Genomic DNA, 21,864 nt, shown 5'->3' with positions numbered 1-21,864 from the left:
GGATGCTAGCTATTGTCAGAAACAAATCCATTTAAAAAAAATTAAACTTGCTTTGTGCTCTCAGCAAAATCCAGACTATGACAAATTTCACAGGACAAATGACCCAGTTCTCTCAACAAATAAATTTCAAGGAAAAACCAGAGAAATTTCAAGAGGCTTAAAATTCGTGCCAACAAATAGCACTGTGTGGGCCTTATTTGGACCCTGGTTAGATAAACAAGTTTTTAAAGAGAATGTAGTCATTTCTGAGACAATTAGAAATTCAAACACTTTCTGGATATGTCATGACAGCAAGAAATTCTTCATTTCGGGGCTGCCTGGGTGGCTCAGTCTGTTGAGCATCCGACTTTGGCTCAGGTAATGATCTCACGGCTCGTGAGTTTGAGCCCCTCTGTGCTGACAGCTCGGAGCCTGGAGCCTGCTTCCGGTTCTGTGTCTCCCTCTCTCTCTGCCCCTCCCCCACTTGCATTGTCTCTTTCTCAAAAATAAACATTAAAAAAAGAAAAAAAGAAATTCTTCATTTTTTTTCAGATTAAGCTGGTTAAAGAATTCTTCTATTTAGAGATTTATACTAAAATATTTGCACACAAAATGATATATGCAGGATTTGCTTTACAGTCAGGGGGAGGAGGAATTGTGTTTATGGACTATTGGATATTTTTCTCTGCCTCTTTGAATGTTAGGATATGACAGATTCTGGGTGTTTTGTTTGTGGACTTAAACATCATAAAGATTAATCTAGAGTTTAGTTCAAAATTAAGGATAGCCATTTTCTTCCTGCTCATTTCTCACATAATGCAAATTATTATTATTACCCTCATGGAGGCTTGCAAGGGGGCTTGGGGACCTGTTCCTACTTCTGCTGGGAATCAGTTGGAAGCTAGCTTAATTGTTCTTTTTTTTTTTTAAGTTTATTTATTTATTTTTGAGAGAGAGAGAGAGAGAGAGAGCGAGCATGAGCAGGGGAGGGACAGAGAGAGAGTCCCAAGCAGGCTCCGTGCTGTCAGCACAGAGCCTGACATGGAGCTCTCTCCCACGAACTGTGAGATCAGGACCTGAGCCAAGATCAAGACGCTCGACCGACTGAGCCACCCACGCGCCCCAGCTTGATTGTTTTTAAAACAAGGGTGTCCACCTGAAGACCGTTGAAGATCATTGCCTTCTGACAGTTGCTATAAATATCACTGCTCTCAGGTAAATAAAGGGGGCAGGTGGCTTCTTGAGGCTGGTTTTAGAAACTCAGGCTGAAGCAGGGGTGCCTGGGTGGCTCAGTCGGTTGAGCATCTGACCCTTGATTTGGGCTCAGGTCGTGATCCCGGGGTCGTGGGATTGAGCCCCACGTCAAGCCCTGCTCCGAGCGGGGAGGACGCTTGAGAATCTCCCCCTCTCTCTGCCCCTCCCCGGCTCACTCTCTCTCTTTCTCCCTCAAAAAAAAAAAGGGGGGGGGCGGATGGGGGAGGCAACACCACAGCTAATTTCCAGGTTATTGTGAAAACCAAATCAAATAAAGCCTATAAAGCAACTGGCCCACTGTTGGCTCTCAGTTAATGGTAGTTCGTATTGTATTTGCGTACATGACTGCTCTGGTCTTCTTTTAAGTTCAGGTAATTCTGAAACTATTAGACGACGCTGAACTAAGGAGACTTCAGCTCTGGGGAGCGACATCTGCCAAAGTCTCTTTCGTACTATCATGCCGCCATTCTCATGTCAGGACGTCTTAAGCATTATGGCGCATTAGCCCCATATATGGCGCCCCGTGGTCATTGAAGTGGCTTTTATGGTTTCCGCTGCACCTATAAGTTAAGAATGCAAACCACCACCTCCTGGCCAGCATTTTGTTTCATTTCATTTCATTTTTTAAAATCAAATTCACTTTTTAGAGCCGTTTTAGGTTTGTAGCAAGAGCGAGTAGAAAGCCCAGTGCTCTTATCCCCCCGCCCCCAACACACACAGTCTCCCCCACCAGCATTTTAATTTGGTCAATGGAAACACAAACTGTTCCAGTTTTCTGAGAAAGATAGCAGTAAAAATCAGAGATACAAGTAAGTATTCTGTGGTTCTCACGTCCGGTAGCTGGGTGTATTTATGGGTACATTCCTTTTATTCTTCCTATACATTTGTGAACAAATGGACCCATTTCTGAGGCTTCTCCAAATTGCCTGGAATTGCTCTGCGGCCGCTGGTACATAAATACTTTCCCGGGTACTTAGTGCAATTAGCGCTGACAGCAGGGCCCTTGGCATCCATTTATTTGTTCAGTCACCCATCTCTTCATGCCTGCGTCCGTTCGGATCTTCTGATGTGAGCATGCTGGCTTACTTCATTATTGGAGTAAGCTGTGCTGCAAAGCCTCATAGGGAAATGAGGGACTAGAAACTTCCACGGATGACCCGCTCCGGGCTTACCCACTGAGCTTCTTTGTTACGAACATTATTCTTTCTTTGTGTAAAAAAAAATAGCATAGCGGGGCGCCCGGGTGCCTCAGTCGGTTAAGCGCCCGACTTCGGCTCAGGTCACGATCTTGCGGTTTGCGAGTTCAAGCCCCGTGTCGGGCTCTGTGCTGACAGCTCGGAGCCTGGAGCCTGCTTCGGATTCTGTGTCTCCCTCTCTCTCTGCCCCTCCCCTGCTCACACTCTGTCTCTGTCTCTCTCCAAAATAAATAAACATTAAAAAAAAAAAGAAAAAAGTAAAACCGAATAGTATAGAGACTATGATAATGAAATGCTGCAAGGTCTGGAGACGGTCACTTACGTGGCGCTGTGTGCTTTTTCTCCCCGTCCAACCCGCGCAGGCTTTGGAAGCGGGATGGCCTACCTGCCGGCTGTGGTCATGGTGGGAAGGTACTTTCAGAAGAGACGCGCCCTTGCCCAGGGCCTCAGCACCACCGGGACGGGGTTTGGCACCTTCCTCATGACGGTTTTGCTCAAGTACCTGTGCGCGGAGTACGGTTGGCGGAACGCGATGTTCATCCAAGGCGCTGTGTCCTTGAACTTGTGTGTTTGCGGGGCGCTCATGAGGCCCCTCTCTCCTGGGAAGGAGCTCAACGACGACGGTGGAGGGAAGGATCCACAGGTGGTCCCGGCTCAGTCCCCTGGATCCAAGTCAAGCGGACAGTTGGACGGAGCAGAAGAGAAGGGTGGCGGGCCCAGGAACGAGGAGACCCTCGGGGACCTCCCCGCCCAGGCGGGCCAAGAGAAGGCAGGGCACGGCCAGAACATGGGCGCCTTTCGGGTCCTGAAGACGGCGAGCCAGCTGACCAGGAGAGTCAAGAAGGGCTTCCGAGCCTGGTACTCGGGCTATTTTGGAGCAGCCTCGCTCTTCACTAATCGGATGTTTGTCGCCTTCGTTTTCTGGGCTCTGTTTGCCTACAGCAGCTTTGTCGTCCCCTTCATCCACCTCCCAGAAATAGTCAATTTGTATAATTTATCCGAGCAAAACGATGTTTTCCCTCTGACCTCAATTATAGCAATAGTGCATATCTTTGCAAAAGTGATCCTGGGCGTTGTGGCCGACTTACCTTGCATCAGCGTCTGGAATGTCTTCCTGATGGCCAACTTCACCCTCGTCCTCAGTATTTTCATCCTGCCGCTGGTGCACACGTACGCCGGCCTGGCGGTCATCTGCGCCCTGATAGGGTTTTCCAGTGGTTATTTCTCCCTGATGCCCGTAGTGACTGAAGACTTGGTTGGGATCGAGCACCTGGCCAACGCCTACGGCATCATCATCTGTGCCAATGGCATTTCCGCGCTGCTCGGGCCACCGTTTGCAGGTAAACCATGAGAGGTTTTAAGAGCTTCGAGCACATGTAGAGAGCTGGGTGTGTTCTCATTTGTGTTTTGAAGTCCAAGAAAGAAGTTCCCGTTTGTGCACGTGCGTCTTTTTCTTCCCGTTCTGGGCCCCCCAGCTTCTCATTTGTAAACGTTAGCAAGGTAGCGGTCCTTCTTTCAGGTAGAATGAGATGAACTTTCGATCCGTATCCGCAAGATAAGCGGCCGGGCTAGTAAAGTTAAGTGGGCAGTGGAATCGCGCAGAAGCCCTACCCCATCTGGAGGAGGCAGCCTCCGCCCACCTCCAGCTGATCGCGGTCACCAAGAAATTTGGAAAACTGTTGCCAGATCCTCTATCGTTAGTGTTGTTGCTGCCGCTGCTGTTTCCAAAGGAAAACTAGGACTTGAGCTCTTAGGTGACGTTTCCAGATTTGTCTTAATTAAATTTAATAATTTTTTTTTTGAGAGAGAGAGAGAGCATGAGCAGGGGAGAGGTGGAGAGAGAGAGAGAGAGAGAGAGAGAGAGAGAGAGAATCCCAAGCAGGCTCCGTGCCCAGTGTGGAGCCCGACGCCAGGTTCCATCTCACAACCGTGAGACCATGACCTGAGTCGAAATCGAGAGTTGGACGCTTAACCAACGGAGCCACCCAGACACCCCTATTTTATTTTAATTGAAGTATCACTGACATACAACATTATATTAGTTTCGGGTGTATGACGTAGTGGTTCCACAATTATGTACATTATGGGCTGCTCATCATGGTAAGCGTCATTATCGTGACATTTCCGGATGTTTAAGATACTGCGCGTAGGTCCCATGGGACACACCAAGGAGCTGGGTCTAGCCCGGTAGCAGTTTCTTGTCGCTGCTCTGATAACTGCCACGGACTTACGGGGTTAAAACATTACAGACTTACTACCTTATAGCTGTAGGGGTCAGAAGGCTAAATTGGATCCCAGCGGGCTACAGGCAAGGTGGCCGCAGAACCGCCTTCTTTCTGGAAGCTGCGTGGAGGCACCCATTTTTTCCCCCGTGGCAGCTTCTGGAGACTGCCTGCAGTTGTGGTTCTTAGCCCCTTCCTGCACCTTCTAAGCCGGCGACGCAGCTTCTCATCTTCCTCTGATTCTGACTCTCCTGCTTCCTTCCTTCACTTGGGTTGCATCGGCTCTGCTGGACAGTCCAGGATAATCCCCGTCGCGAGATCCTTAACTCAATCCCATCTGCCAAGTCTCTTTTGCCACGTAAGGTAACATTCACGGGTTCCAGGGACTAGGACGTGAGCAGCTGGGGAGACTTGGGGCATTCTGCCCGCCAGAGGCCCAGAGGCCACCAGTTGACAACATCCGGGGCCAGCTCTCTCCCACGTGTTCACCTGAGTTCAGTGAGGAACTTGCTTCCTGCAGTGGGTGTACCAGAAATCACGGGTACTCAGGAGTCCTAGGGCAGCCGGGGATCTCTCCGAACCTGTTGTTTGTGGAAAACGTATCAGCAGGTAGACTCAGCCCCCAAGAGGCCAGGTACTGGGGGAAGGTGACGAAGTCAACTCTCTGTCCAAAGATTGGAGGCAGGAGCCCACATAGTGTGGCAGGGGCTGGGGCCAGACATCAACACATAGGTGCCACCTAGAGGTGGCTGACAGGGCTGCGAGGTCAGGGCCGGTAGCTGTCGTCAAAGCTGCCAGAGCTTTTGTGCAGTGATTTCAACTGACTTGGTAGAGCCTCACCCGTTCGGGTGCCCCCACCCCCTGCTTGCCTGGCCCCTCCTGGCCCTTTATTCTCATATCCTCTGCAGGAATACCTCTACCAAAGAACCCCATGGCTGCAGGACAAAGCCCTCCCCGCCCTTTCCTTCCTAGTCTCTCTAGGGATCATACAGTCATATCCTATCCTACGACCCCACTGGCAGAAGGCTTGTGTCAACACATTCATTTTTAAGTCCCCCACAGAATGTGAAATTCAAGAAATCATGGATTTTTGCCTAGACAGCTGATAGCACTGGCTGGTAAAGGTTTAAGACCCAAGACTCAGTTTAGGAAACCTACCGGCTACATGGGGGGCTGCTCCCGTTCTCTGTCCATACACAGACACGCGGGTGCAGCATTTCTAGGTAACAGTGGTTAACAGGCAGTGTAGCAAACCAAACTGGTAGCTGAAAAGCTAGAACTTGCTCAGGGATCTCATGCAGAATTTCCTCTCGGGGATGCAGTTGGCTGTAAGAGAGCACCCCACCAATGGTAGCTTAAACAGAGATTTAGTTGTGTCGCATAATCAGAAATCTGTAATTCAGAGATACTGGATGGTATAGGGACAGCGTCTCCAAGATCCTTCTGGCCTTTTCCTTATGCTAATTGCCTCATGGCTGCACAATGACAGCTGCAGCTCCAGCCCCTACATCTTCATTTATAATAAGGAGGAGGATGGGAAGAAAGGCTCGGTTTCAGCAGACTTCCATTTCCATCTGACCGGCCAGAACTGTGTCACACAGCCAGTCCAAGCTTCGAGGGAACTGTATTTTGCTTTCTAGCCTCTGTAGTAGAGGAAGGAAAGGAGAAAAGAATTGAGATTGGGGGTTGGATCAGGCAACCAATGATACTTCCTAGAGATGTTAAACCGAAATATCCATTAAAGGGATGGGGATATTATCAGTGGCTCACCCACTCTCTTGTTGAAAGTTCTTCAGATATATTGTATTTGGAAATGGAATCTGTCGTTGACGGTTCTTTTCACGATCCAGGTGTACTTTCTGCTTCTTTTTTTTTTTTTATTATTTAAACAAAATTTTTTTTTTTACATTTATTTATTTTTGAGAGACAGAGCACAAGCGGGATAGGGGCAGAGAGCGAGACACAGAATCCGAAGCAGGCTCCGGGCTCCGAGCTGTCACCCCAGAGCCCGACATGGGGCTCGAACCCACGAACCGTGAGATCATGACCTGAGCCAAAGTCGGACGCTTAGCCGACTGAGCCACCCGGGTGCCCCACGTACTTTCTGCTTCTAATGGTCAGTCTGGGGTTATTTTTATACTGATCCGCCAGATTCAGTAGCAACACAACACAGCTGTGAGGTGTGGCACATGCAATTCATGATCAACGTTAACTAAAGCACCAAAGTTGGCCAGCATACTTTCTTTATCCCATTCTCATGGTCACGTCCTTCTCACTGATTTGCATTCTAGGGCACTTTTTGGAGTGGAATAGAAAGAAATTAGAACCAGAGCAGGGAGTTATACCCAACCCTCAAATCGTCATGTGTTATATCTCTGCCTGCTTCAAGGTTCCCACCACGGATGGTAAAAACCGCTGCATTAATGATTAAGAATCATCTATGAATGGATGTCAAAGGCTGCCCTGGGGACTGTAAAATCAATGTTCTGCTGTGCGTCTCTAGGCCACCAACTGAAGGGGATTTTCTTTCTTTTTGTTTGTTTCTTCATCTTGCACCAAACTCATGCACTAAGGAATGCTGACAACATCATTGGCTAATTGCACTGTGTTTATTTAATCCATTAACTTTCCAGGCCAAGGAGCCAACATCGCAATGGGATGGAAGCCTAGTCTTCTGTGTATCATAGTTCAGAAGCAACTGGCAATATGAGTAACCAAATTACCACATGAAATTCTTGCTAGAAATTCAAGGTGGGCTAGAAATTATTACTGAGCTTGGTTTGCTACAGGAAACATTATTGTTCACATTACTTTTTTCTCTTTTAGTGGGTTCAGAAATGAATATGTTTCCCATTTGCCAAAGTGATTTCTACTGGCATTAAAAAATCTGGTACCATTTAGTACCAGGTTAGACAATCACACAGTTCCATTTAGGAGAAAAATATACAATAAGATATTGAACAGACATTTCAGCCCTGGCATTTAGCAACATGAACTTTTTGATCTCATTCATTTCTAGCGTTGTTGGGTATTCAGTTCATCTCTTTGAAAGATGTAATAATAGTAGATACTTTTCTAGAAGTTTCCAATGTAAAATATAGCAAAACGTGGCCATCAGATTTGACTAAGAATCTGCACACACATACGTCCTCTGTTTGCCTAAAATATAGCAATTAACAGTGTTTTTCATCAAAAGCTGGGAACACCTATTTAATAAATAAGAAAAACATCTATCATTCCTCATTTGACAGACTCCAATGACAGTGACTGCAATTTAATAGGGAACCGGACTTTACCTGGAAGCTGTTGATTTGAATTGGTTGAATCAAGGTTGCCGAAGATGCCAGTCTCCAAACCGAGGAACCGAGATCAGACCTGTAGGGAGAGGTGGTGAAGGATGGATGAGGTGGGCAGCTTGTCAGAAACATCGTTTCTCTGAAGGGTTACGTCCCTGCGTGTTGAGGATCAAGGCACGTGGCAAAGCCCTGTCTCTCCTGACCTGCTTTGCATCTGACGCAGGGCTGGATTAAATTCAAAGTGGCAGAAATGTTAAAACCAGCACCAGAGAGAAACCGCAGGAGCCAGGGTCACTTAAAAATAAATCCTAAAGGTTGGGGCTCCCAGGTGGCTCAGTGGGTTAAGTGTCCAACTCTTGATTTCAGCTCAGGCCGTGATCTTACAGTTCGTGGGTTCGAGCCCCTGCATCGGGCTTTGCGCTGACAGTGTGGAGCCTGCTTGGGACTCTCTCTCTCTCCCTCTTTCTCTCTGCCCCTCCGCTGCTTGCATGCATGTGCATGCGCTGGCTCTCTCTCTCTCTCTCTCAAAAGATAATTAAATAAATAAATAAGAAACTATAAAAACTTGAGTGTGGCTTGTGCTCGTGGTTAAGCTTGGGGCTACAGGGGAGGGAGGGGCCACATCACAGAGCCCTGGGAACCTATTTCAACCCCTTCAAACAAAAAAGTAAAGGAAATAAATAGTCTGATCTGCATACAAATTGATTTTCCAATCAGTTAAGATCTCGTCCTGTTTTTGAGACCCATGTTCAGCAGCAGGGATGGGTCACCTCGTTCCAGCTGTCAGGCATTGGTCATTCTTTCTACCTTGTCACTCGGTCATATGAAAAGCACAGATTTACCCATTGAAATGACATGGTCACCATTCATAGGGGATGAGTGGAGTATGGGAATCTCATTTATGTTTTTACCGATTGTTTTTAACTGTAGCTTGTAGATGGTCCTGTCACATACTCCGTTTGTAGGGACAGGGCACCGCGTTATCTGCAAGCAGGCCCTTCATAGGTCACAGTGGCACACAGGTGTCAGGCGGTAACACAGAGCCAAGTTGGGTGCGGTCTCGTTCACCTGTCCGTGTCAGAGTCCCTTCTGATTCCGTTGGAAGTCACGTCTGTCTCTGGGGTATATGTTCAGTCTTCCCTTGTTCCTCTTCTCTCGGATCAGAAATTAAGAAAACCTGAGAGCATTTTACTAAGCTACATCTCAAGAGCCCGGTATTTTCTTCTTTCGTGTGTTTATATCAAAGAACAAACTCAAAAAAGTTGGTTAACTTGTAAAGTATATCGGAACCCACCGCTTTTGAGTGGTTACAATGTATCAATGTTTCATGCTGTGAAGTGTTTGCTTTTCCTTATGACTACCTTGACTCATGGGGTCGTATTCATTATGCAGGAGATACAATGAATGAAGAGATAAAGACAAGAGCCAGGAAGTCAGAAGCACTGCTTGACGTATTGAGCAGTTGCTTTTGTGTAGCTATTTGTGGGTGGGAGAAGGTTTAGTTGGTTTATGCATTCATTTGCCAGATAGTTTTGAAAAGATAGCTTTGAAAGGTGGTCACAAAGTACACCCTTTCATCATTAAATCATTTCTATCTTCCTTATGTCTTTGCTAATGTACGTGTGCGTCTGAAAAAAAAAGTGAATGTTCAAAATTTACGTTTTTACCATAAATGAAATTCTTGTGGATGGTTTAATCCTCTTAGCTTGCATGGTTTGCATGTCATGGGACCATGACGTGTGACTGATTCTTAGATTTAATCACTGGGGTGTAACTGTGTTTCATAGTTTCTGAGACCTTTTTTTTTTTTCTTCCACATTTTAACATTTCTGAAATTGGAATACATTTTACAAAGCCCTGGGACATTGGGTCATATTTCAACTGACAAGGATATTTCTTTCTTATTGCTACATAAGATAATGATGCATCATGCAATTCATGGTGTCTTAGAATCCATGAACTATAATAGCATTTTACAGAGTGCCTAGTATGATGAGCGTATGAAAGCTTTAGATTATAATATTAAAGTATGATTTCTTAAAAACTGAAAATCTAGTCACATATATATATATACACACACATATATATACACACACATATATATTATACATATATATACACATATATACACACATATATATATAACATATAGTTATATAATATATATATTAAAGTTTTATAGCTGTAAGTATGAATTTATAAAACATGGAAACTTGTATTCTTTATAGAATAGATGTTTACTCTCAAACACTCCACAGTGAATGAAGGTTCAAATGTCTCGGCCTTTTTTGGTATACACCAGAAACTCCTTCAGAAGGGTTTTGAAAGTTTGAGAAAAGATTGGTGGTTATATTTGTGAAAAAAAGAAAATCACTGGGTTCACTTTTCAACTGCTGGCTTTGTGCCAGCCTGAGAGAGCCTGAGAGCTGCACATCACATCCTCCCAAGGGTCAGCCAGCCACTGTTTCCAGGCCTTGAGTACTTTGTAAGGTGCCCTAGCAGCTTAGAGAAAAATGCCTGCCGTTCCCCGGCACCGAGAACTCTGGCTTGTGTAGCCTGGGCTTAAAAATAGCTAAATGAAGGGCACCTGGGTGACTCAGTCGGTGAAGTGTCCGATTTCTGCTTGGGTCATGATTTCACGGCTTGTGGGTTCGAGCCCCACGTCGGGCTCTGTGCTGACAGCTCAGAGCCTGGAACCTGCTTCAGATTCTGTGTCTCCCTCTTTCTCTGCCCCTCCCCTGTTCATGCTCTGTCTCTCTCTCTCTCTCTCTCTCAAAAATAAACATTCAAAAAAAAAATCTTTAAAAAATGGCTAAATGAAATGTTTGGGGTATTACATGACCTATAACTAAATCCTTATAGAAATATTTATAGGAGCAGTAATTGTGTTCTTGACTTTCATCAGCTATGTTACACTGAATATATTCTTTTTTTGGTTTTGCAGGTTGGATCTATGACATCACAGAAAAATACGATTTTTCCTTCTATATATGTGGCTTACTCTACATGGTAGGAATACTCTTTTTACTTATTCAACCGTGTATTCAAATTATCGAACAATCCAGAAAAAAATACATGGATGGCACACGTGTTTAGTGTCATGTTATGTTGCCCGTAAGATTTCTCTGTGGTACCCACACCTACCTCACATGATTGCTGTGAGGAGCCTGTGACACTGTGGGGAAGGGCTTTGGATGGTAACTGGCACTGTCATTTGTAAATGCCATAGTCGTGACTTCGTTCGAAAGCAGCACTGCCTTTCCGTTTGGGGAGAAGCAATGCTGGGAGGTATTAAAGCCTGCATATGTCTTAGAGAAGACAATGTCCTTCGAAGACACCCTATTAAATAGTCGGTAGAAATGCCCTTACAAAAACTATTCTCTCTCATCATCCCCTGGGACTAAGGTTTTAGCTACAGCTTTTGAAACAAACATGGGGAATAAAATCTTTTCAACTCAACTACTCTTTGTAAGATGGAAATTAACCAAATGCTCTTGGAAAGCTTACAGAGGACTGGGTTTCAAGCACAAGAGTATAACTAGGTTTCAGAACTTGTTACAGGGAGCTGTTGATCTACTAGTGAAAAGCAGGCTCTAATTTCAAAAGTAATACCTTTAGTACAATCAGAGAAACACAGTTTATATTTTTATGAAAGAATCCTGCAGCTGGGGAGTACGGTTTCTAAATCTTCCTCTAAGAAAATCATCTGCCGTCAATCCTAATTCAATATCTAGCTATAAACTGAACCTTAAGACAAAACGTAGATAAATAATAATGATTTCCTTAGTGAGAGGTCGTATTTGTCACACAAACATTGAATCAAGGGCTATGATTCAAGCACTTTTATTCATATCATTGGCCTCTTCGTTTTGGGGGCATGATCTGGGGTTTATAAAAAAAAAAATTTCTGGATTTCTCCCACCCAATAAATCAAGCAGAGAAGTAATTGCTGGCTGGTATCTAAAGCTGGCAGTTAATCATTTTTAAAGTGTGTTACTAATCCAAAATGTGAGACTATCAAATTGTGAGGTTCATAAACAGAATTCCCTTAGTCTAGATGTCTGTGCACCCGACAATGGAGTAGTGCTAACCAGTAGCCCTTCTCCAGAGTCTCTTGTTAGGGAGACAGTTCATTTGCCTGAGCTCGTCGAGGTTCCAAAAATAGTTCTCTTGACTGATTTCGTGCACAAAAGATAACTGTGGTCCATGACATCAAATAATGCTCTTCCTTTATCTGAGATGTTTATTTTTCTAAGCCAGAACAGTTTTCGGACTACAGAATGTTCTTCCCAGATTTTGAAATTTCTGGCCGCCTTATTTGTTTACACATATTTTAGAACCGTGTAAATTTCTACTTACAATTTGCTCCTCACACACGTAAAAATCCTTTAATATCATTGCCCAATGTCTTGGGTCAAATTTATCTAAAGTGAGCACAGACCATTCTGTTATCCTTGGTAATTAGAAGCAGGGACAGTACTAACAATTGGAATCACAGAATGTTACCCCAAGTTTCGTTTTAGCCAATAGTTTCAGGTTTTTCCTCCACCAAATGCTTCAGAGCTGTTGACAAGGGATTACGGGGACAAATTTCCTTTTTGCTTTGTCTCCATTATTTCCTGTTCCGATGTCTCGTGGGAGGAGTTGTGTGATTAAAGGGACCACCAAAATCACAATAATAATAAAAGGCAGCTAATGGAAAGGAGAAACAAAAGCATAGTTAGTATGCACACTCAATATTACCTCTAATGACTCAAGAATCGCCTGTAAATTGTTATAGATAATAAATTGCATGCATACTTCATTTGGTTCAACACAACAACCTATTTGTTATCATTACAGCTTTGGCTGCTGTTTAAGAATCCAGCTGTCTATTTTGATAAAGGTATTCTTAAATCCTGAGGCAATGCTCTATCTCTCTATATGTATTTACTGTAATATCAGATAACTAGATTGAGAAAAAAACAAAACAAAACTTGTTTTAAAACTGACTACAAGCCTTCCATTACTTTCATGTTCGGACAACACCAAATTAACAAGAGGCGGTGTTCAGTATTTTGAATGGTGCTATAGACCATGCATTTTGATGTTCACACTGCTGGCTGTGCATCATAAACATGAACTTTTTATCCAGTTCCCCGGCTTTCGTTACACCCGAGTTAGACCCACTGAGGTGCAGTTCATACAGCTGTTCGTTGACTTTCTGCATTTGTGGAAGGGTGATTTCTACCAAATCAGAAGTTCCCATTTTACAAAAACAGTAAAACCTGCTTGCAGCGTTCATGTGGACAACAGAATAAAAGAGAATGCCATGAAGAATTACAGCAAACATATTAACACTTCCTGTTTAAACTATGTTATTATTCACAGTTGACAATATTATAAATGGTTCATTGTATATTTATACCACGTGCTTTATAGTGTTCCCCCACACACACACATATCCAAGCGACTTTTATTTACATAAGATGAAATAAATTTTGTCCTCTTTAAAGATGGTCATTGTGTTTTTATGTAAAATCTTTATTGTCTTGGCTTTAGCGGGGTAAAGTCCTAAAATGTAACTGATGACCATCTGTTTGGTTCTTTCCCCTGGAACAGTTTTTTCTCTAGATGTGGTCATAGAACCACCTGGAGAGAATCACATAAGGTGGTCATTAGAAATGCCAAGCCCATGGGGTGCCTGGGTGGCTCAGTTGGTTGAGCTTCTGACTTCGGCTCAGGTCATGATCTCGCGGTCTGTGAGTTCGAGCCCTGCGTCGGGCTCTGTGCTGACAGCTCAGAGCCTGGAGCCTGCTTCTGAATCTGTGTCTCCCTCTCTCTCTCTGCCCCTCCCTCGCTTATGCTCTCTCTCTCTGCCAAGAATAAATAAAACATAAAAAAAAAAAAAAAAGAAATGCCAGGCGCAGCTATTAAATCTGAAATGTATATGCCTTTTAGTCTAGCAATTGCATTTCTAAAAACTTTTCCTACAAATGAACAAAGACTTTTGAGTTGTTGTTTGTTATAGAAAAGACTGGAAACAATTTGAATGTCCATCAATAGGGAACTGCAAAATAAAGTGTGGTATTTATGCAACTATTTTTTTTAAAAAGCCCCATCTATAAAATTAGAAAACTTTATGCAAGATATATTGCTAACAGAAAAAGGCGAGATAAAATATGTTTAATGTGCTCCCAATTATGTTTTTGTTAATACCAAATAAACATTATTCACATGGCTTGTATATGTATATATAGAACATTTCTGGAAGGAAATGTAAGAAAACACCAACAGAGGTCAGCTCTGGGGAGGGAGGTTTGGGAACCGGTATGGGTATGACTTTGTTCCTCATCCACATAATGCTGTCTCAATTTAAAACTTGTATCCAAAATTATTTTTATTTATTTTATTTTAGAGAGCAAGCAAGAGAGAGAGAGAGAGCGTGGGGAGATGTGCAGAGGGAGAGAGAGAGAGAATCTTAAATAAGCTTCACACTCAGTCCCATGAATCTGGGATAATGACCTGAGCCCAAATAAAGAGTTGGATGCTTAATTGACTGAGCACGGGGGGGGGGGGGGGGGGGGGGGGGGCGCTCAAAATTATTTCAAATGCAGATTCCTGGATTTTCTTTGAATCTAATGAATTAGAATCTTGTGGGATGAGGCCAATAAACCTACCTTTTATTTATTTTTTATAATGTATTTATTTATTTTCATGTTTATTTCTTTTGAGAGAGAAAGAGAGCAGCAGCAGAGGGGCAAAGAGAAAGAGAGAAAAAGAATCCCAAGTAGGGCTCCATGCTGTCAGCGAAGAGCCCGATGTGGGACTCAAACTCTCCAATCATAGGATCATGACCTGAGCCGAAGTCGGACAGTTAACCGACAGCCACACAAGCCCCCGAAACCTGCCTTTTAGATAAGCTTACCAGCTGATTATTATGCACGCTGAAATTGGAGACCCACTCTCACAGTATTTAAGATCAAAACCTTCTAGGGGCGCCTGGGTGGCTCGGTTGGTTAAGCATCCGACTTCGGCTCAGGTCATGATCTCACAGTCCGTGAGTTCAAGCCCTGCATCGGGCTCTGTGCTGACCACTCAGAGCCTGGAGCCTGTTTCAGATTCTGTGACTCCCTCTCTCTCTGCCCCTCCCCCTGTTCATGCTCTGTCTCTCTCTGTCTCAAAAATAAATAAACGTTAAAAATTTTTTTTTTTAATTAAAAAAAAGATCAAAACCTTCTAATCAATTTCATACACTTGTCCTGACTCTCGCATTATTTCCTTTTATACAACATTCTGGTCAATCACTATCTTTGGAGCACTCATACTGTGTAATATTTTAATTCTACTAAGTCTTTCTGTTTCCATGGTTCTCTTCCAATCAAGAAATGTAAACTAGGCTTTTATAAGAACAAGACAGGCGGATGTAAACCTCCTGCCCTTGAGTGGCCTGTGTGTAGAAAGAAGTTGCTGTTGCAAAGCACTGAATGTCCCAGTGTTATCACAAAGCTGGGGGAAATTGGATTCATGACCTGTTTAAATGAAACTGTAACTGATAATAAAGATACAGAGGTTCAGTAAAGCTAAGTGTATCTACTTGGTCAAGTGAAAGATACAGACTACAAGTGTGGGGCTTAATCCTCAAACTCTTGGGTCTCAGGGCCCCCTGGCACTCCTAAAAACAAATCAACACCCAAAGATCCTTTGGGGGGGTTGGTATGTCTTACTGATATTTACCATGTTAGAAATGAAAAGTGAGACATTTTTGAGAATATGCCTATATTACTTCATTTTGGAATAACAATAAGAAGCCTACTACGTTAATGTAAATAACACATTTTTATGGAAAGTGACCACATTTTCCCCTCTAAATTTTTTTTAGTAGGAATAGTGGCATTGTAATGGCGTCTGGGTGGCTTGGTTGAGCATCTGACTTCAGCTCAAGTCGTGATCTCACGGTTCGTGGGTTGGAGCCCTGCATCAGGCTTGCTGATGTCAGTGTGGAGCCCGCTTCGGATTCTCTGTCCCCCTCTCTCCCTGTCCCTCCCCCACTCACACTCTCTCTAAAAATAAAAAAGAATAGTGGCATTCTTTTACATTTTTGTGAATCTCTTTAATAGCTGGCTTCATAGAAGACAGCTGGATTCTCATATTTGCTTCTGCATTTGATCTGTCGTGATATGTGGTTTTCATTGACATACATACATGAAGAAAGTTCAGCCTTCTACCAATATGTGGTTGGGAAGGGGAGGAGTATTTAATAGTCTCTTCAGATAATTGTAAGTTCTTTTTGAATACCATGCCAAAACTCAACAAGTGGTATTTCTTTTTTTTTTTTTTTTTAACGTTTATTTATTTTTTGAGACAGAGAGACAGAGCATGAACGGGGGAGGGTCAGAGAGAGGGAGACACAGAATCTGAAACAGGCTCCAGGCTCTGAGCGGTCAGCACAGAGCCCGACGCAGGGCTCGAACTCACGGACCGCGAGATCGTGACCTGAGCCGAAGTCGGCCGCTTAACCGACTGAGCCACCCAGACGCCCCAACAAGTGGTATTTCTTAAAGGTTAGTTGCAACGTGGAATCTGACATGGTGTCACGAACTTTTTGTGCCATGTTTACATTAGAAGCCGTTGACCTGCCTTGCATTTTGGATGGATCTTTTGCCCACTTACAATTTTGTAACCTAATGCTTTCGTCATTCGGAAAATATTGGTCCACTGGAGAGTTATGGATCTCCCAAATGTTTTTATATCTCATACAATATCTTTAAAACTCACGTGATCATTGTGTAATCCCATTTATATGAAATATCCAGAATAGGCAAAAATCTATAAAGACAGAAAGCATATTAACGGCTGCCTGAGGCTGGAAGGAAAGGGGTGTGTGGAGGGAGTGCCAGCGGGCACGGCTAATGGGGTATCTTTTCGGTGTGATGAAAATGTTCTGGAATTAGCTAATTGTTGCATAAGTTTGCAAATGTATAAAAACCACTGAATTATACACTTTAAAAGGGTAAGTTTTATGGTAGGTAAATTCTATCTCAATTGGCAAGGGGACAAGCTCATGGAGGTTGATATAAATTATCCGAAATTCTAATTTCCTTTCGAAAGCTTAAATATTATCATTGGCAACAAATACTGCACTTATTTTCCTTGAAGGGACAGCCTCACTTTTCAATAATGTGTCTGCCAAGTGTAAACACTGTATTTCATGGAAAAGGCAGTAAGTTCAGCTTGCAGCTTAGGTACAGACGTGCTTTTCCCCAAGACAACCACTGGACTTTGATTTCCAGCAGCTGTTCTTTGTGTATACCTTCCCATTTTGTCACACAGGATATTAAAAAGATGTGGACTCAGGGTAAGGACTTAATAAATAACAGATAATAATTTTTACTGCTTCATCAAAGATATCCTTAAGTGAATCTGCCCATTATTCGACTGCAAGCACCTGGCAGTGGGAAATACAGTGGCTTCCAGCACATTCTGTTGTCACTCCTTTGACTTGTGCTAAGGCACTGGCCGCTGACCCACCATCGCTTTTGCACAGTCAGTGCAAGCATCAACACACTCGCTCCGGGATCAGCCATGAGAGTGAATAAAGCTGTTCAATATTTTGAATGTTGTAGCGCCATCTGAGTTTGTTTACAAGAATTCACATCAAAGAACATCTTGGGGGCCCCTCGGGGGCTCAGTTGGTTGAATGTCCGATTCTCGATTGTGGGCTCAGGTCGTGACCCCAGGGTCATGGGATCGAGCCCTGTGTCGGGTTCCATGCTGAGTGTGGAGCTTGCTTGGGATTCTTTCTATATACCTCTGCCCCTCTCCCTTGCTTTCAGGCTCTCTCTCTCCCTTGCTTTCAGGCTCTCTCTTAAATAAAATTAAAATAAAATAAAATAAAATAAAATAAAAGAAAGGAAAAGAAGAGAAAAGAAAATAGTTGGTGTTGATACTGGATGAATACAAGCAAAATGGTGAGTCTGGCCACTTCTATTCATTTGTCCACGTGTAAGACAAAAGTCCGATTCCGCAGAGAAGATACTAACTCAGCCTTCATGTGTGCAGCTAAATCTCTAATTTGACAAGCTACCGTATCATTAGAAAGTGGCATTGCTGTGATTCCTTTTGCTGACTCTCCATCCAGAAGGCATCCAGCAGCGTCAGCTGCATGGGGCGTCTGTGCTGTCTCCAGACGGCTCAGCACAGTCACTTCCCCGCGCGCGGGGCTTCAATGGCTTTTGCATTTCGCGTCTGAAAGGCTGTAATGATCAATTTTTGGCTTTTAATGAACTCATCACATCTACATTTAAAATATTCAGTTCGCTTTTCTTTAAACTCTACGTTATTATTCTCAAAATGGTGCTGCAACTTTAAGAGGCCCCGAAAAGGTAAAATTTTAACATCATAAAGCCAAGGAAAAAGATAAATCTTGAGAAATATTTTGTTTCGTTTTTACACTCTTTTTAAGCAGATTTCAGTATTTCATCTTTTTCAGCATCTTTAGGTTTGGATGGTGCAGCTGTGGGCTAAGAAAGCCAGCTTTCTAATCTCCCTTTTTTAAAGCTAATGATCCAGCCTTGAATATAATAAAAGTATAAGTAAATTTAAAAATCTTAGAATAAAATGCTATTAAATTCTAAAATCATGAGTTTTACAAAAGTTTAAAACTTATAAACCATTTGGAAGGATATTTTTAAATTACACTGTAAAATAAGACAACAAAGCTTACCTACCTCTTGCTGTGTTTCCACGTAGGAGAACTTCAGGATATCAAAATGATTTATTCGATAATAATGAGATTACCTAAATTACAAGAGGTACCACAAAATTTGCTAGCAAGAGCACAGAAGTCCTGAGAACAAACTGAGGCAGCCTCTGACAACTGAACCTATTTATATCCTAAATCTACTGCCTAAGAAGATTCTAGAAAACACAAAAATCTACATGCATACATTCCACTAGCCCTCAGAGCGCTAACATCATGACAGGTTAAGTAGCCTCTGAAAAATTCCACTGTTCACTTGTGAAAGAATGAGTGGAAAAGTCAAATCATGTCTTAAGGTCATGAAAATATATCTGATCTCACAGACTGCTAAAAGGGTAGGAGGGACCCCCCCCGAGGGTCCCAGCACTGCACTTTGAGAACTGCGCTGTTAGAGGAATCTGAAGGACAGGGTCACCGGAAGTTGAAGTGGCCTCGGAGGCCAGGTATGATTAAGTTAGGGGCTGGCAGTGTGACAGGGGCAAGGAGAGACCCAAGTGAGCAAAACCACAGACTCGGGAAAGCCCAGGAGAAGTTCAGGTTCAACAGGCACCTGAAGTAATCAGGATTAGGGCTGTGACCAGGCTGAGAAAGTAGGCGAGCATTGTACAAGACCTTGACAGACACGCTAAGAAAAGAAGCTGTCAAGTTCACACTGCTAAGCCCAACCTCTGCAAAGTGGGAGACAAGGTTGACTGTCAGACAGTGCGTCTCAAGTGTCCTCATGGAAGCACGTGTCCAGTAAGGACAGGATGGAGCAGAGAATACCGCCCCGTCCCCCCGGCACACACACACCCAGGGGTGCGTATCAGAATCTCCGAGGAAAGGGTTTCAAACTATTACCCTCCGACCCTCTGTACCCCCCTCCACTGCCATCACCGAGCAAGCACCATGAGGACAGGGGCCCTGGTTTGTCTTCTTCAAGCCGTTCCCAAGCCCTTGGCACAGTGTCTCCGACTGGGCACAAAGCAGAAGTCTGCGAAGCACCTGGTGAAAGCCCTCTTGATGAGCTGGGTTTGGTGTTGGTGAGCTGGAGCACCAGCAGGCTCCCTCTCGTGCAGCATCACACCACACAGGCTTGGAACAGCCTGGAGAAGTAACCTGGAGGTAAGTAGAGGCACGTGTGCAGGACGATGAGGGGCGGGAATAGAAGAATCCTTCCAAGGTGGAAGGAAAGGAGCAGTGGGTTAGGAAGTAAAGCTGGCTAGTGAAGAACCTTGGATGTTAAAGGAGAAAAAAGCCGAGTGTTTACTGACCGTGAACTTGCTGGTGGGTAGGGCTGTGTTCTATTTAGACGAGCGTCCCCGGGGGCTGAGTCCAGTGCCTGGTGCAGAGTAACTAACAAATAGTGTTTGGAAATGAATTAATAAGGAGAGTCAGGGCAGCAGCTAAGGGGGTGGCTTCCAAAGGCTGCCGAGGGAGGGCAAGGCCAATGCGGGAAGAGCAGAGGACAGAGTGGGAGCAGGTGGAGGGGGGGCGGCTGGTAAACGAACAGTGGAAGAAGTTTGGTGGCCGCCGAGGAGAGAAACAGGATGGCACGAAGAAGGACAGTAGGGTGAAGTGAAGCTTCTTTCAAGGAACGATGGGTACATGTAAGGGAAGGAAAGAGACGGGAATCTGTGAAGAGGACAGCCTGAAGGCACAGGAGAACACAGAGGGGGAAGGACCGGGGTCCCTGCCAACAGGAAGGGGTGAGCACTGGAAATAAGGTGACGCCTGCCTCTGAAGGTGGGAAGAAGAAAAGGCGGGACCAAGGACGGGGAGATTTAAGGCAGGAGAGAAAAGAAGCTGTGCGGTTTACACTGGTAACTTCATTGCTGCCAAGTGGGAGGCACGGCTTGAGGACCCACCGGGAGGAGTCCAGGAAGTAGATGAGACAGTAAGCGGGCTGTGACAGCAATGGCGGGAGGCCAGATGAGCCGGGTCGGTCTCTGTAGTGCGCCAAAGAGGCACATCTTAGGATGCTCTCCGGCAATGCTCTGCAGTCTGCCGCAGGGAAGAGGAAGTAGTCTGCCAGCCCAGGGTGAAAGGGGAAGAGCGGTCAGGTGTCACTGAGGGTGTCACTGATCACAGAGTCCAGAGAGGGCAGGCAGCCAAGTACAGCCAGTGAGGGGCTACTAGATGAACAGGAAGAGATGGGTCTGAGGAGGCCCAGCTTAGAGCAGAGCAAAGAGTCACAAGTGCCTGGAACAAGTGGAGGAAAGGAGACTTCCCTCAAAGGGGAGGTGGCCTCACCCCAGAAAGCTCAGATGTGAATGTTTCACAATAACCGGCCAAGTTGGCCGTGTTGGAGTGTGGCTTCTGTGGACCCGAGGCCTCCAAAGTCAAAATGTCCACAAGCAGCGAGGGGTGAGAATGCTGGTGTCGAATGACAAAGGCTGAGAAGCAGCTGCGTTTGTCACCTAGGAAAGGAGAACTGGGTCATACGGAGGGCAGACATCACTGGAAAAGCATTCAAGGTGCCACAGATGAACGGTATTGACTTCCAATAATGACAAGCAGGGAGGGTTGGGTTGAGGGTCTCAAACTGGCCCTGGGGAGCCCCTCCTGTTGTCAGGTGAAGTTGAAAAATATAAGAGTCCTTGGGACGGACTGGTTCCCAACTGCAGGGAGTGGCAGGAAGAGGAGGAGACTGAGCCTGGAAGGTCCTAGTGAGCCATATTGAACACTCCACTCAATCCCTTAATTTTCCTGGAGATTGTGTGAGGATTTTATTTGTGTGTCCTTATTATTAAATGAACTTAAGATACTTATTTATAGAAAAAATGGGCAATAATTTAATTCACCAAGAAAATAGATGGAGGGGCATTTGGGTGGCTCAGTCAGTTAAGCGTCAGGCTCTTGATTTTGGCTCAGATCATAATCTCATGGTTCGTGGGATTGAGCCCCACATCAGGCTCTTCATGGAGACTGCTTGGGATTCTCTCTCTCCCTCTCTCTCTCTCTCCCCACCCCCTGCTCTCTCTTGCTCTCAAAAACAAACAAATAAAACTTAAAAACAAAAAAAGAACATAGATGGAAAAATCTTCAACAAAATATTGGCAAACCAAATCCAACAATATGTTTTAAAAAATCATTCACCACAATCAGGTGGGATTTATTCCCAGGATGCAGGAGTGGTTTGCCATTCACAGATCAATCAATGTGATACATCACATCAACAAGGATAAACCATATGA

General features: G+C 44.4%; 1 protein-coding gene across 2 annotated transcripts in view; it reads left to right on the top strand.

The window, feature by feature from the left end:
- SLC16A14 (solute carrier family 16 member 14) overlaps positions 1-13,255 on the top strand; it is a 32,982-nt gene extending 19,727 nt beyond the window's left edge. For both annotated transcript variants that reach the window (XM_042950421.1, XM_042950422.1), the window contains 2 exons: positions 2,792-3,769; positions 10,892-13,255. In XM_042950421.1, the coding sequence (XP_042806355.1) occupies positions 2,792-3,769; positions 10,892-11,043 (1,130 nt within the window). In that variant the 3' untranslated portion in view covers positions 11,044-13,255. The remainder of the gene's footprint in view (positions 1-2,791; positions 3,770-10,891) is intronic.
- Positions 13,256-21,864: the final 8,609 nt, after the last annotated feature.

This window comes from Panthera leo, chromosome C1 (genome assembly GCF_018350215.1).
Source record: "Panthera leo isolate Ple1 chromosome C1, P.leo_Ple1_pat1.1, whole genome shotgun sequence".
Classification (NCBI taxonomy): Eukaryota; Metazoa; Chordata; class Mammalia; order Carnivora; family Felidae; genus Panthera; species Panthera leo.
The sequence above is the reverse complement of the archived record's forward strand: the minus strand, read 5'-3'. Positions and strand labels throughout refer to the sequence as shown.